This window comes from Hyperolius riggenbachi, chromosome 6 (assembly GCF_040937935.1).
Source record: "Hyperolius riggenbachi isolate aHypRig1 chromosome 6, aHypRig1.pri, whole genome shotgun sequence".
Taxonomy (NCBI): Eukaryota; Metazoa; Chordata; class Amphibia; order Anura; family Hyperoliidae; genus Hyperolius; species Hyperolius riggenbachi.
In genome coordinates, this window is record NC_090651.1 from 63,247,280 (window position 1) to 63,261,604 (window position 14,325).

Below are 14,325 nucleotides of genomic sequence, written 5' to 3' on the forward strand. Positions count from 1 at the left end.
CGCCTGCGCAGTAGAGTGGACCGTATCGAGCTTCGGCATTTTTTTCAGTAAATACTTACATTGCCGCTTTTCAGGGCTGCCAGCGCTGGATGCCGGAGGACGAAAAGGATGGAGGGGCCTCAGTAGGATCCAGAGGCTTCCCCCTCCTGAGATAAGTACCCCCCAGGGGCTGGTTTTTTTTTCTGTTACAGATCCTCTAAGGCTAGGCATCAGGGAGGGTGTTTGCACCAGGGAGGTTAAGGTTAGGCGTCAGAAAGGGGGGGTTGCGCCAGGGGGAAGTTAGGGTGCGGGTAAAGGAAAACTTAAGTCAAATAAAAAAAATGACATTTACTCACCAGGGGCATCCCTCAGCACCCCGAAGCTGGATGGTGCCCTCGCAGCCCCGCTCCGATCGTCCTGTCCCCGGCGGCGGCTACTTCCGGTTCGGCGACAGCCGCCGACAGGCTGGGAACGCGGCTGATTTTCTGCGTTCCCAGCCGCTGCTATCACCCTCTATGCTGCTATAGCGCATATCCTTCCCCTGACATCACCTCCCAGCAGTAAAAATGTCACTATGTAATAAATGTCAGAATGTAAATCAGTGAGAGGAAAGATTTCACAATGGGCAAACACTGACTACATCATTTATACATAATTATGTATAATGTATATAACCGAGAATTAAACTTCATCCCAATCAGTAGTGAATACCCCTTTTCCAATGAGAAATTTTTACCCAGGGATGTGGAGTCTGTACAAAAATCTTCTGACTCCTCAGTTTAGTATTCCACCGACTCAGACTCCTCTAATTTGCATATTACAATCTTGTTGATTGAAAATATGTAGCATAAAAGACATCAAATCAATGCCAATGCTTAGGAATTTTAAAGCTGTGTTGAGATGGCATCTTCTTTTGGGAACAAAAAGCTCCTGGCCAGGAAGCTGACACTTTACTCATTTCAGCCATCTTGGCCCGTCATTTCCAACGTGCATGCCTCAGCATCAGGGCTGGAGCTACCATCTATATCTGATAGAGAAAAGGCCAAGGCCATTTTCTGCAGTCAGGTGGAACTATGCACCGGAACCCATCTGATACGGCTTCCAGTGAATCTTGTTAGACAGACAATGTGTTGGGACACCCTAACTTTTAAGCATTAGAGTACCTGTGTGTTTTTTTATTTTTACCAGCCGCTGCTATCACCCTCTATGCTGCTATAGCGTATATACGCTATAGCAGCATAGAGGGTGATAGCAGCAGCTGGGAACGCGGAAAATCAGCCGCGTTCCCAGCCTGTCGGCGGCTGTCGCCGAACCGGAAGTAGCCGCCGGCGGGGATAGGACGATCGGAGCGGGGCTGCGAGGGCACCATCCAGCTTCGGGGTGCTGAGGGATGCCCCAGGTGAGTAAATGTCATTTTTTTTATTTGACTTAAGTTTTCCTTTAAAGAGACTCCGTAACAAAAATTGCATCCTGTTTTTTATCATCGTACAAGTTCCAAAAGCTATTCTAATGTGTTCTGGCTTACTGCAGCACTTTCTACTATAACAGTCTCTGTAATAAATCAACTTATCTCTCTCTTGTCAGACTTGTCAGCCTGTGTCTGGAAGGCTGCCAAGTTCTTCAGTGTTGTGGTTCTGCTATGAACTCCCCCTTCCAGGCCCCTCTATGCACACTGCCTGTGTGTTATTTAGATTAGGGCAGCTTCTCTCTTCTCTCTTATCTTTTACAAGCTGGATAAATTGTCCTCTGAGCTGGCTGGGCTTTCACATACTGAGAAATTACAGACAAAGGCAAAGCTGTTTGCAGGAAGAAAAGAGCAGCCTGAAACTTCAGTGCATGAGAACAGGGGGAAAGAAACACACAAATGATCTCTTGAGATTCAAAAGGAAGGCTGTATACAGCCTGCTTGTGTATGGATGTATTTTTTTATGTGTGGACATGCTGAACATCAACCTACTTCCTGTTTTGGTGGCCATTTTGTTTGTTTACAAACAAACTTTTTAAAACTGTTTTTAACCACTTTTAATGCGGCGAGGAGCGGCGAAATTGTGACAGAGGGTAATAGGAGATGTCCCCTAACGTCCCCTAATGTTTACTTTTGAGCGATTTTAACAATACAGATTCTCTTTAAAAGGTTAAGTGTCAGAAAGGGGGAGGGGGGTTGAACAGTCATCAGGGGAAGTGGTTAGGGTTAGTTGGTAAATGTTACCAATATTCTATTATCGGCTATTTACCAGCACACACATTTTGCAGCTTTCCTATCCTTTACATTGGAGCGCAATTGTTCCAAAAATGCTGCAGGACCCACAATTGCAATTTGGCCAATTTGCAGTCACCCCTGTGGGTTCACCACAAAGTACTTTCATCGGCATAGTCCTTTTCGGGAATAACCGGCAATTCCAAAGCACGGCTGAAATCACTTTAGTGGGTCCCAGGCTTTAGAATGTTTGTAACCACATAACTTAAGAGAAACCGTAACCAAGAATTGAACTTCATCTCAATCAGTAGCTAATACCCTCTTTCCCAGGAGAAATCTTTTCCTGTTCACAAACAGATCATCAGGGGTCTCTGTATGGCTAATATTGTGGTGAAACCCCTCCCACAGTGTGATGTCAGGACCATGGTTCTGACATCACACTGTGGGAAATAACAGGTGGTTTCAACTGCCAAAAAAGCAGCATATCCTTCCCCTGACATCACCTCCCAGCAGTAAAAATGTCACTATGTAATAAATGTCAGAATGTAAATCAGTGAGAGGAAAGATTTCACAATGGGCAAACACTGACTACATCATTTATACATAATTATGTATAATGTATATAACCGAGAATTAAACTTCATCCCAATCAGTAGTGAATACCCCTTTTCCAATGAGAAATTTTTACCCATGGATGTGGACATGGGCGTCCGCACATATGGCAAAACCGGGCATCTGCCCGAGCCTGGCCGCCCGCTGCCCCCCCTGGCCGCGTGCCCGTGCAGCCAGCAGGAGGGGAACACGCAGAGAAGAGAGAGATCGCTATGGGCACAGTGGGGAAGGGCGGACGTCTCCCCCCCCTTCCCTCACCTTAGGGGTCTCTCTCTCCCTCGCTGTCCCCTCCGGAATGAAGTGTGCAGCGGCTGGCAGCGGTGGGCGGAACTTACCTCCTCTCGCTCCTGCGCCGGAAGTTCTGGTGCCGCACTCTGGTCTGGATCAGGCCAGAGTAGCGGATAATCCATCCGGCGCGTGCGACGAGAGGAGGTAAGTTCCGCCCACCGCTGCCAGCCGCTGCACACTTCATTCCGGACTCCGGAGGGGAGAGCGAGAGAGGGAGGGAGAGCCCCCTAAGGTGAGTGCCCATAGCTCTCCCTCTTCTCTCCGCTGCTCCCCTCCTCCTGCACACATGGCCACTTTTTCTGGGGACATATCCCCCTGGCTACATATACCGGGACATATACCCCTGCCTACATATACTGGGACATATACCCCTGCCTACATATACTGGGACATATACCCCTGCCTACATATACTGTCTGGGACATATACCCCTGCCTACATATACTGTCTGGGACATATACCCCTGCCTACATATACTGTCTGGGACATATACCCCTGCCTACATATACTGGGACATATACCCCTGCCTACATATACCCCTGCCTACATATACTGTCTGGGACATATACCCCTGCCTACATATACTGTCTGGGACATATACCCCTGCCTACATATACTGGGACATATACCCCTGCCTACATATACTGGGACATATACCCCTGCCTACATATACTGTCTGGGACATATACCCCTGCCTACATATACTGTCTGGGACATATACCCCTGCCTACATATACCCCTGCCTACATATACTGTCTGGGACATATACCCCTGCCTATATATACTGGGACATATACCCCTGCCTACATATACTGGGACATATACCCCTGCCTACATATACTGGGACATATACACCTGCCTACATATACTGGGACATATACCCCTTGCCTACATATACTGGGACATATACCCCTGCCTACATATACTGGGACATATACCCCCGCCTACATATACTGGGACATATACCCCTGGCTACATATACTGGGACATATACCCCTGCCTACATATACTGGGACATATCCCCCTGGCTACATATACTGGGACATATACCCCCTGCCTACATATACTGGGACATATACCCTTGCCTACATATACTGGGCACATATACCCCTGGCTACCTGTTCTGGGGACATCTCTACCCCTGGCTACCAGTTCTGGGGACATCTATACCGCTGGCCACCTATTCTGGGGACACCTATAGACCTGGGGCTACCTATTTTTGGGGAACCACTGCTGTCAGATTGAGTGTATTTTGGGGAACTGCTGCCAGGTGAGAGGTGTCTACATATTAAGGGGGCATTCTGCCTATTTATGTGAAAAGCTGTCTATTTATGTGCCTCATGACTGCTGAATTTGTCTTGTTGCGGGCCTCATGGTTACTGACTTTGTCTTGTTGGGGGCCTCATGATTTGTTGGGGGCCTCAAGATTGCTGAATTTGTCTTGTTGGGGGCCTCATGATTGCTGAATTTGTCTTGTTGGGGCCTCATGATTGCTGAATTTGTCTTGTTGGGGGCCTCATGATTGCTGAGTTGGTCATGTTGGGGGCCTCATGATTGCTGAATTTGTCTTGATGGGGGGGGCCTCATGATTGCTGAATTTGTCTTGTTGGGGGTCACATGATTGCTAACTGCGAGACTATGGAAAAAGCTGAATCATCATCATATGAGACAATAGCATTAAACCTACTTTTTCTGCTTTTTAAAACAGAAAATGAAACTGGGAGGTTCTAAAAAAAATGAATAATTTTTTTCAGGAGTACGATGGATGAAATTGTTTATCTTCACAGTTTATTTTCAACTTAATTTTCCATAATGTTCATGTATGAGTTAAAACGTTTGTATTTAGTTTAAATTGCTGTTGGCACTTTGTGATAGTAAAGTGACTTTGCAGTTTGGACACTCGACCTCCAAAAGGTTCGCCACCACTGTCCTAATCTAATGTCCCACCATTGCTTAGTTCATGTAAACTTGTCTCCACCCACGACCACACCCACATTCTGGTTCATGACCACACCCATTTTTCGGCGCGGCGCGCTACGCGCGCCGCATGACGTAGCTCCATTTTTTGGCGCGCGTACATCAGCCCAAATTTTTAACTCCCCACTTTTTGCCCCCCCCCTGGAAAATTTTCTGCGGACGCCCATGGATGTGGAGTCTGTACAAAAATCTTCTGACTCCTCAGTTTAGTATTCCACCGACTCAGACTCCTCTAATTTGCATATTACAATCTTGTTGATTGAAAATATGTAGCATAAAAGACATCAAATCAATGCCAATGCTTAGGAATTTTAAAGCTGTGTTGAGATGGCATCTTCTTTTGGGAACAAAAAGCTCCTGGCCAGGAAGCTGACACTTTACTCATTTCAGCCATCTTGGCCCGTCATTTCCAACGTGCATGCCTCAGCATCAGGGCTGGAGCTACCATCTATATCTGATAGAGAAAAGGCCAAGGCCATTTTCTGCAGTCAGGTGGAACTATGCACCGGAACCCATCTGATACGGCTTCCAGTGAATCTTGTTAGACAGACAATGTGTTGGGACACCCTAACTTTTAAGCATTAGAGTACCTGTGTGTTTTTTTATTTTTACCAGAGAGGTATTTTAACTAAATGTAGGCTATTACTGTAGAGTAGCTGTTGAAGAGACTCTGAAGCGAGAATAAATCTCGCTTCAGAGCTCATAGTTAGCAGGGGCATGTGTGCCCCTGCTAAAACGCCGATATCCCGCGGCTAAACGGGGGTCCCTTCGCCCCCAAACCCACCCCCGCAAACCTTGGTTGTAGACTTGGTCGTAAATCTTCTCTTCCTAGAGGCAGGGCTAATGGCTGCAGCCCTGCCTCCAGTCGCGTCTATCAGACGCGCATCGCCGCCTCTCCTCCGCCCCTCTCAGTGAAGGAAGACTGAGAGGGGCGGGGGAGAGGCGGAGATACGCGTCTGACAGATGCGCGTGGGGCAGGGCTGCGGCGGTTAGCCCTGCCCCAATGCGGAAGCGCTCCCCCGCTGTACGGAGGGGATTTGGGGGTGAAGGGACTCCCGTTAAGCCGTGGGATAGCGGCGTTTTAGCAGGTGCACACATGCCCCTGCTAACTATGAGGTCTCTTTAAATAGAAATCAAAACTAGTCCTTGGTAAGAGTACTTGTAGAGGGTCAGACAGGAAGAAATAACATCCATCAGGCCCCAGGCAATCTAGCTGTGGGTACCATAAGCGGTACAATATTTTCCAGGGCTGTGGAGTCAGTACAAAAATCCACCGACTCCTCAGTTTAGGATTCCACCGACTCCGACTCCTCTAATTTGCATATTACAATCTTGTTGATTGAAAGTATGTAACATGAAATTCGTCTCTTAACTGTCAACGCTTAGGAATTTTAAAAGACAACTGAAATGAGAAGGATATGGAGACTGCCATATGTATTCCCTTTAGTCATAGACTAAAACTAGTCCTTGGTAAGAGTACCTGTAAAAGGTACAGACTGGAACAAAGAACATCTATCAGGCCCTAGGCAATGTAAGTGTGGGTACATGTAAGAGTGATGTGCAGGTACTCTGCAGGGGAATAAGGAGATTCTTCCTCTGTTACACATTCTTCATGTACAATCTGAACCAGGTTTATGGGTGATAGACAACACCTCTGTGTTTAATGTGCACAACATTCTCAGTGGATTCCCTGCAGCTCTGTGGAGAGTGCATATGTAGAGTATAGTACTACTGTGTAACAAAGTAAACCTGAAAGTAAACCTGAGACAGATGAAATTAAAGTTTTATACATACCTGGGGCTTCCTCCAGCCCCCTTCAGGCTAAGTCACTCGCTGTCCTCCTCTGCCACCTGGATCTTCTGGTGAGTCCAGGTACTTGAGCCAGTCTGGCGTAGTGCGCATGCACACACTCCGCCGCCGGGAGAGTACTAAACTTGCGCAGCACTATTGCACAGGTGCAGAACGCTCCTGGCTGTGTTAGCGGCATGCGGCCGGACTGTGCTGACTGGCTGAATTACCGGGACTCATAGCAGAAGATCCAGGTGGTGGAGGAGGACAGCGACTTGATTAGCCTGAAAGGGGCTGGAGGAAGGCCCAGGAATGTATAAACCTTTTCTTTTCATCAGTCTCAGGTACCCTTTAATTCGTAGTTACCAAACCAAATTTTAACATAGCAAATTATTTGATTTCAGGAGCATAACTCGGCATAACTTTGCATAGCTCGGCATCAACGCATAATTATTTCCATCTCATTGACCATCTCTATTAGTGACACGGCTACACATCAGGCTTTATTCTTACAGCATAGATGTTATTTCGTATATATATAAGAGATTACTGTGTACACATCATATATACAGTCACAATCAGATGTGTATATCTGACTTTAAAAATACAGGAACTGCTTTATTGAAGCAGCACAAGTAACTCATTTTGATGCACCTTTAATGATCAAATTGTACAGAAAACTGTGCAGAGTGTTGTGAATATCAATTTAAAACATTTCTTTGGTCGATTGGATAAGAAAATGTTATCAATCCGTCAGTTGGATTTTAGGATCGTATCTTGTGATGATCCGCTCAGCTGGCTGCACTGGCAGACAGCTGTTTGACCATTCCTCTAGTCTGTGGGCTGCAGGTCTCTGGAAGAGAGACCTGTCTTTCCATTGCAAGTTTCTGGACTGTTCTGCTGCTGAGGAATTTGCATACATTCGTTATGCAAATCCCCTACCTGCCTCCTTTGATGACTGGCAGTATAAAGAGCTATGTTTCCCAGAGTCCTTTGCTGGTCATTCCTTCAGGGTTTGTAGTAAACACTCCTTGAGTGTCAGCCATGCTACTTCTTGTTAAAGTTATCTTAGAGTAATTCTTGGGACTGCACTAGGCAGGTTCCCTAGTGCAGTTAGGATTGCATATCTGTTTTGTTTGTCTGTTGCGATTGTCCTGTCCCAGCGGTGGTCGACAGGAAATCGTTCTGATCTTTGTTCTTGGAGTGTAAGCTGGAGCAGCGGTTGCTACCGGCTACCTCATCTATCTGTCGTGTTTGGATCGCACAAGCCTCTAGCGGTAGCGGCTGTGGATCCTTCTGATCTTTGTTCTTGGAGTATAGCTGGAGCAGCGGTTGCTACCAGCTATCTCATCTGATCTGTCTTGCCTGGATCGCACTCGCCTTGCGCTAGTGCTGTGGATCCTTCTGTTCTGTCTTCCTGGATCGCACTAGCCGCTAGCGCTGTGGATCCTTCTGATCTGTTTTCTTGTTCCTGAGTTTAGATCGCACTAGCCGCTAGCGTTAGCGGCTGTGGATCTTTCTGATCTGTGTTCCTGCTTGGATCACACTTGCTCTGGTGGAAGAGCGGTGGATCCTTTCTGCCTAGTTCTTGTTTCTCGTTTGTCTGTCTTGTCTGATACGGGCGCTTGCCGTAGGCTCGGTGAGGTAACCGTTAAGCAAGCGTTCACGTTCTGTTTTGTGTTTGTCTGTCGGTGGTTAGTTAGGCGTGCTTGTCTCTGTTGTGCTTAACACGCGGAGACCGCGCATAAACGCGTTCGCTGTTGCGAATGAGTGCGGTGTTCGTGTTTAGTTAGCGTTTGTTATTTTCTTTATCATTCTCATTGTATTATTTGCTGTGCCTTTGCTCCTCGTGTTCTGTTCTAGTCTGTCTTGTGTCACTTGTGGCGATCGCCTTTCTCGCGATCGCGTTCCTACTTTTTGTTTCTGCTGATGTGTGTTCACCGTCGCAGGGACGCGACTAGATTGGTGAACACACATTCGTCCTGTCCCTGTGCTCTTTCTCTTTATGGGCTGTTCAGCCCCGCATTGTCTTGATCTGTACAATCCCCATCTGGCATCTGTGGCCGTGCAGCGATTGTACTCATCTGCACTCCACAACGCCATCTGCCGGTGGGAATTGCCCTCTGCTGGTGCATTGCACCTAGCCTGGGTTCACCCAATTATACGCTTGTGGAAGGTTTTCGCTGTATCAGTGCGCATCTCGTGCGCTGACCACGAAAACGATCCCACAAACGTTACATATCTGAGGAGAGAATGTGATATTTGACCCGTTTTTGAGAACAATCAATTACCTTCTGATTACTTACGATTGTAGAAAATGTGTCAAAAGATCTCATCTGATGAAAAGAATTGTACCATTAAAGGGGACAGCCAAACTGAGAAGAGCAGAGTACTGCACATACAGGAGAAGACAGCATGACTCATCATAAGGGACAGTGTAAAGGTGGAGTTAGCAGTAAGGCTGAGCGAAACTTCAGGTCCAACCATGCTATGCCACATTTCTAGACAATTTTTCACTGGCTGGATCAGGAGGTGGAAACATTTCTCAGGGAAAGAACACTTCTCTTTCAGAATATAGCTGTAAATATTTGAAACCACTACAAGCAGCATCCATTGTTGAGACTGCTTGCCAGTCGCCACAAGGCATCACCCCTGGGCAATAGCGCATATGTCAAAGTATTCCACTGAATACGTTCACTACAAACCAGTTAAACGACAAGTGACCTCACTCATTTTACTGCCTAACAACAGCCTGCTTTACAAATAACACCAACAAATATTTGCACGCAGAAAAAGGCTTTTTACAGCCTTGTTACCTGAAGATAATCTAAAAATAAAGAGTTTCGGTTTCGCTGTCAGGCCACTGCGCCTGCGCGGCTCTGTCCACGCGTATCCTTCTTCGCGTTCCAGTCCCCGCTATTGCAGACTGGAATGCGTAAAAAGGATACATTTGTCAGGTCCTCCACGGAGTATCATGGAAGACCGGCGCAGGACAGGATGGCTGCAAGGGGCTTGCAGAAGCCCCAGGTGGGTGAAACTCTTTATTTTTAGATTATCTTCAGTTCTGATTTAAAGGAATACTTAAGTCTAAAAAAAAAAAAAAAATATTTACTCACCCGGGGCATCCCTTAGCCCCCTGAAGCTGGATGGTGCCCTTGCAGCCCCGCTTCGATCGTCCTGTCCCCGCCGGCGGCTACTTCCGGGTTCGGCATTTTCCGCGTTCCCAACCGCTATACCACCCTCTATGCTGCTATAGCGTATAACATTTACGCTATAGCAGCATAGAGGGTGATATAGCGGCTAGGAACGCGGAAAATCACTCGCGTTCCCAGCCTGTCGGCAGCTGTCGCCGAACCCGGAAGTAGCCGCCGGTGGGGACAGGACGATCGGAGCGGGGCTGCGAGGGCACCATCCAGCTTCAGGGGGCTGAGGGATGCCCCGGGTGAGTAAATATTTTTTTAGACTTAACCACTTCATCACTGAGGGGTTTTACCCCCTGAGCACCAGAGCATTTTTCACCTTTCAGCGCTCCTTCCATTCATTCGTCTATAACTTTATCATTACTTATCGCAATGAAATTAACTATTTCTTGTTTTTTCCGCCACCAATTAGGCTTTCTTTAGATGGGACATTATGCCAAGAATTATTTTATTCTAAATGTGTTTTAATGGGAAAATAGGAAAAATGTGGGAAAAAAATTAATTATTTTTCAGTTTTCGGCCATTATAGTTTTTAAATAATGCATGCTACTGTAATTAAAACCCATGAAATTTATTTGCCCTTTTGTCACGGTTATAAAAACCGTTTAAATGATGTCCCTATCACAATGTTTGGCGCCAATATTTTATTTGGAAATAAAGGTGCATTTTTTTCAGTTTTGCGTCCATCCCTAATTACAAGCCCATAGTTTATAAAGTAACAGTGTTATACCCTCTTGACATAAATATTTAAAAAGTTCAGTCCCTAAGGTAACTATTTATGTATTTTTTTTTTATTGTAAATTTTTGAAATTTTTTTTAATTACAAAAAAAAAAAAATGGGGAGTGTGGGAGGCAATGAGTTATTTTTTTGTGTAACACTAATTTATGTCTATGTAAAAAATGCTTAGGGTGTAGTTTTACTATTTGGCCACAAAATGGCAACAGTAACTTTTTGTGTATTGCGACCTGCGAGCGTCCTTCTGGACGCGCGCAGGAAGTAGTAGGAGGCTGTGAGTGTTTGTTTTTTTTCACAATGATCGCGCTGCCCATCGGAGAGCAGCGGATCATTGTGGGGCTTAGATCAACGAATGGGAATGGATTTTCCCGTTCATTGATCTCCGGGCGAGCGGGCGGCGGCGTGTTTACTAGCGGCGGGCAGCGTGTTTACGAGCGGGAGCGTGGGCAGCGGCGGGAGCGCGGAAAGTATGGATTTCTCCGTCCGTGGGGGTTAAAGGATGGAAAAAGGGACGGAGAAATTCGTACGGGCGGGGGTAAAGTGGTTAAGTATTCCTTTGAGGCCACTTTTACACTAGGCCCATTTCACTGCATTGTGTTACCCTTCATGCACGCAGGGTAACGCAGCAGCAATGAACGTCCTAGGGACCTAGTACACTTACCCGGTTGCATTGCGCTGGAAATATCCAATCGGCCATTGACCCACCGCAAAGTCAAAAGCGTGTTACCGTCTGACTTTCGCGACAACAGAATGCATGGAAGTCAATGGGCGATGCAGAAATGTTAAATTTGTTGTTGATGGAGCGACACGCATGTGCAGAACGACGTAAGTACGACGGGGAAGCTGGGAGTCCCAGTCACATATTTCCTGTCCAGAATGGAATACACAACTGACAAGGGGCGGCAAATCACATGGAGGGGGCAGCGCTATGCATATGACCCAGTCGGCGCACTTTGCTACAGGGTTATATGAATGACGATTTCTGCACTGCAATGCAATGAGGGTGGAGTATCGCACTGCAAACACACCAGCTAGGTATAAAACCAGCCTACAGTAAACATGAAATAAAAAAAAATTCTGATACTTTTGAGCTGGTTCACATGGGCTCTTGCGGGTGGCGCGTTTAGCCAATACTGAATGCTTTTCTGCAACTAAGCAAAAAAAAGTGTTTGGCATCGCTTCCCGTCGCGGTTTGAGCACCAAGGGAACTGCCAATCGCAACCCGCATTGGACGCTACATGCAGTGTCCCAAAAAATTTCACTCAATCACGATGTTCGCGCAATTAGCAGTAAACGCAATGAAATGAATGCTCCCATTTATCTCAATGTGGACATCAGTCCATCCCTGTGGTAAAAAGCGTTCCTTGAATGCCACCAGTATCCCGTGTGAACCAAGCCTTATTCATATAAAACACAACATGCTGAATATCGACAACAATAAATCAAAAAAATTCTGACCTGCCCAGGATGATGGCGAAGAGTTTCTGGATGGGTTTAATGAGTAGCCACAGGTGTGGAGGTAACAGGACATTCAGCCGGGTGGAGGTGTGGAAACCATGAGCAGACAGGTTGAGGTTCCGGGCTACAGTACCAGTCTGAGGTAGTCTTGACAGAGACCCAGAATGCCGTACAGGATTATTCAACAGGATTTGTCTTTTCCCACAAACTCCGTCTGTCTTACGCCAGCCGGGGGAAAGTCTGCATGATGAAGGTGAAGTACGCTGTGTGCAGAAGATACAATTCTTAAAAACTTCAGTCTTTGTGCTGTTGCTGGGTGTGTTAAAGTTTGTGGTGTTTGAAAAGCATCTGTGCTGGGTTATTCTTGAAGAGACCAGTCTGTGCAGCAGTAAGTTCTTCCGACCGGCAACCCAGAAGTAGCGAACGAACTCCATCTTTTCTGTCTTTCTAGGAGAGATCAGAGAAAGTTGTTCCGATAAGAGATCTGCAACTAAACTCCCACTTCCTTCAAACAAACAAGGCTGGACTGACCTGAAGTCTTCTGTAAGGCGTTACACAATACTCCAATCCTGCTATGTATAATTACCTAACAGAAGTAAAACCTCATTCACACGTTCATCCACCTGGCCTATTTTTGGCCCATTTACCCAGCCAGGAAATCCCTGAGAAATATTGTACACATCTATAGTAATTCTGGAGTCAGTTCAGTGAATAATCAGCATCACATTTACACATGCAGGAGAGAACAGCTGAATGTAGGGGTGTCAAACACTGTTTAAAAGAAACCCGAGGCAAAAATAAATTAATGAAATAAACTATTGCATCTATCTCCCTTTTCCTAAAAATGACTTTTTAAGATATTCCACAGTTGTATTTCATGTTTAAATCTACTTTTTAAGTTTTAACTGTCTTATTGTTTTTTCTCAATGACACATTAATTGAAGTATGCCAGAGCTAAAAATCTATGAACTATTGGCCCTTTTTATCTCTTTCCTTTCTTCAGAAGCCATTTTCTGCTAGGAAAGTTTTTTTTATAATTAGAATTTCTTATCAGTAAGGGGCGCACTGTAGTCCCTTCGTTCTGAGTCAGGACAGCCACTTATATACCTGATATTTAACTCTTTCAAGTAGAGAAAGAAAAAAAACGAACACAGCATAGTTACTTGTGTGCTGGGCACTGCACATACCCATGTCTATCTCATCATGTCATATGTCACCTCGGATATCCTTTAACGGGCAACTGAAGTGAGAGGGATATGGAGGCTGCCATGCTTATTTCCTTTTAAGCAATACCAGTTGCCTGGCAGTCCTGTTGATCTTTTAGGCATTAATGGTCTCTGAATTACACACCTGAAACTTCACAAGCATCTCCTCAATACCTATCTTCAGGCGCTCACATTCATGATCAAAAGTTCTACAGGTACTTGAATTGACCTGAGGAAGCAGGCCAAGTCCAATGAAACGCATTGACTATTGTGCATGAATAAACATTACTTTTTCCATTAAAAAATGGTTTCTCTCCAAACCTACTGGATCCCGATGGTCACTTAATCAGTCGCTGTTATCTGACCCAGCCATCGCAACCAAAATAGAATCACACATAAAAGATTATTTCGCGCTAAACCCGAGTAATGATGAAGTTCCAGACTATATCATCTGGGAAGCGCATAAAGCAGTACTCCGGGGCCACTTCATAGCCCTCGCTTCCAGCAGGAAAAAGAAATGCACACAGGAATTAGCTCTATTGGAGCAATCCTATATTGAAGCAGATGAGAATTTCAATATTGATCCTTCCCCTTCTAACAAGCATGTAAGGTTCAAGGCAGAAGAAGCGCTGAATATTTTTCTCACTAGTAAAGCTGAAAGACACCTAAGATGGAGCAAATATAGATTGGCAGTTAACTGTAATAAGCCCTCCTCTATGTTTGCTCGACGCCTCAAAAGACCTGACCCTTGCTACAAGCCAAATCAATCTAAATATAGGTAATGGTGCACATACTTGCAACCCCCAGAAAATAGTAGAAGTCTTTCATAAGGGACTAGCTAAGTTATACCAGCAATCTACATCTACTAACTCCACATTACTCTTA

General features: G+C 45.7%; 1 protein-coding gene across 1 annotated transcript in view; it reads right to left on the reverse strand.

Annotated features, from left to right (window-relative positions):
- OMA1 (OMA1 zinc metallopeptidase) overlaps positions 1-12,679 on the reverse strand; it is a 126,024-nt gene extending 113,345 nt beyond the window's left edge. Inside the window, exon 1 of the mRNA XM_068239412.1 lies at positions 12,236-12,679. Coding sequence (XP_068095513.1) covers positions 12,236-12,669 — 434 coding nt within the window. The 5' untranslated portion in view covers positions 12,670-12,679. The remainder of the gene's footprint in view (positions 1-12,235) is intronic.
- Positions 12,680-14,325: the final 1,646 nt, after the last annotated feature.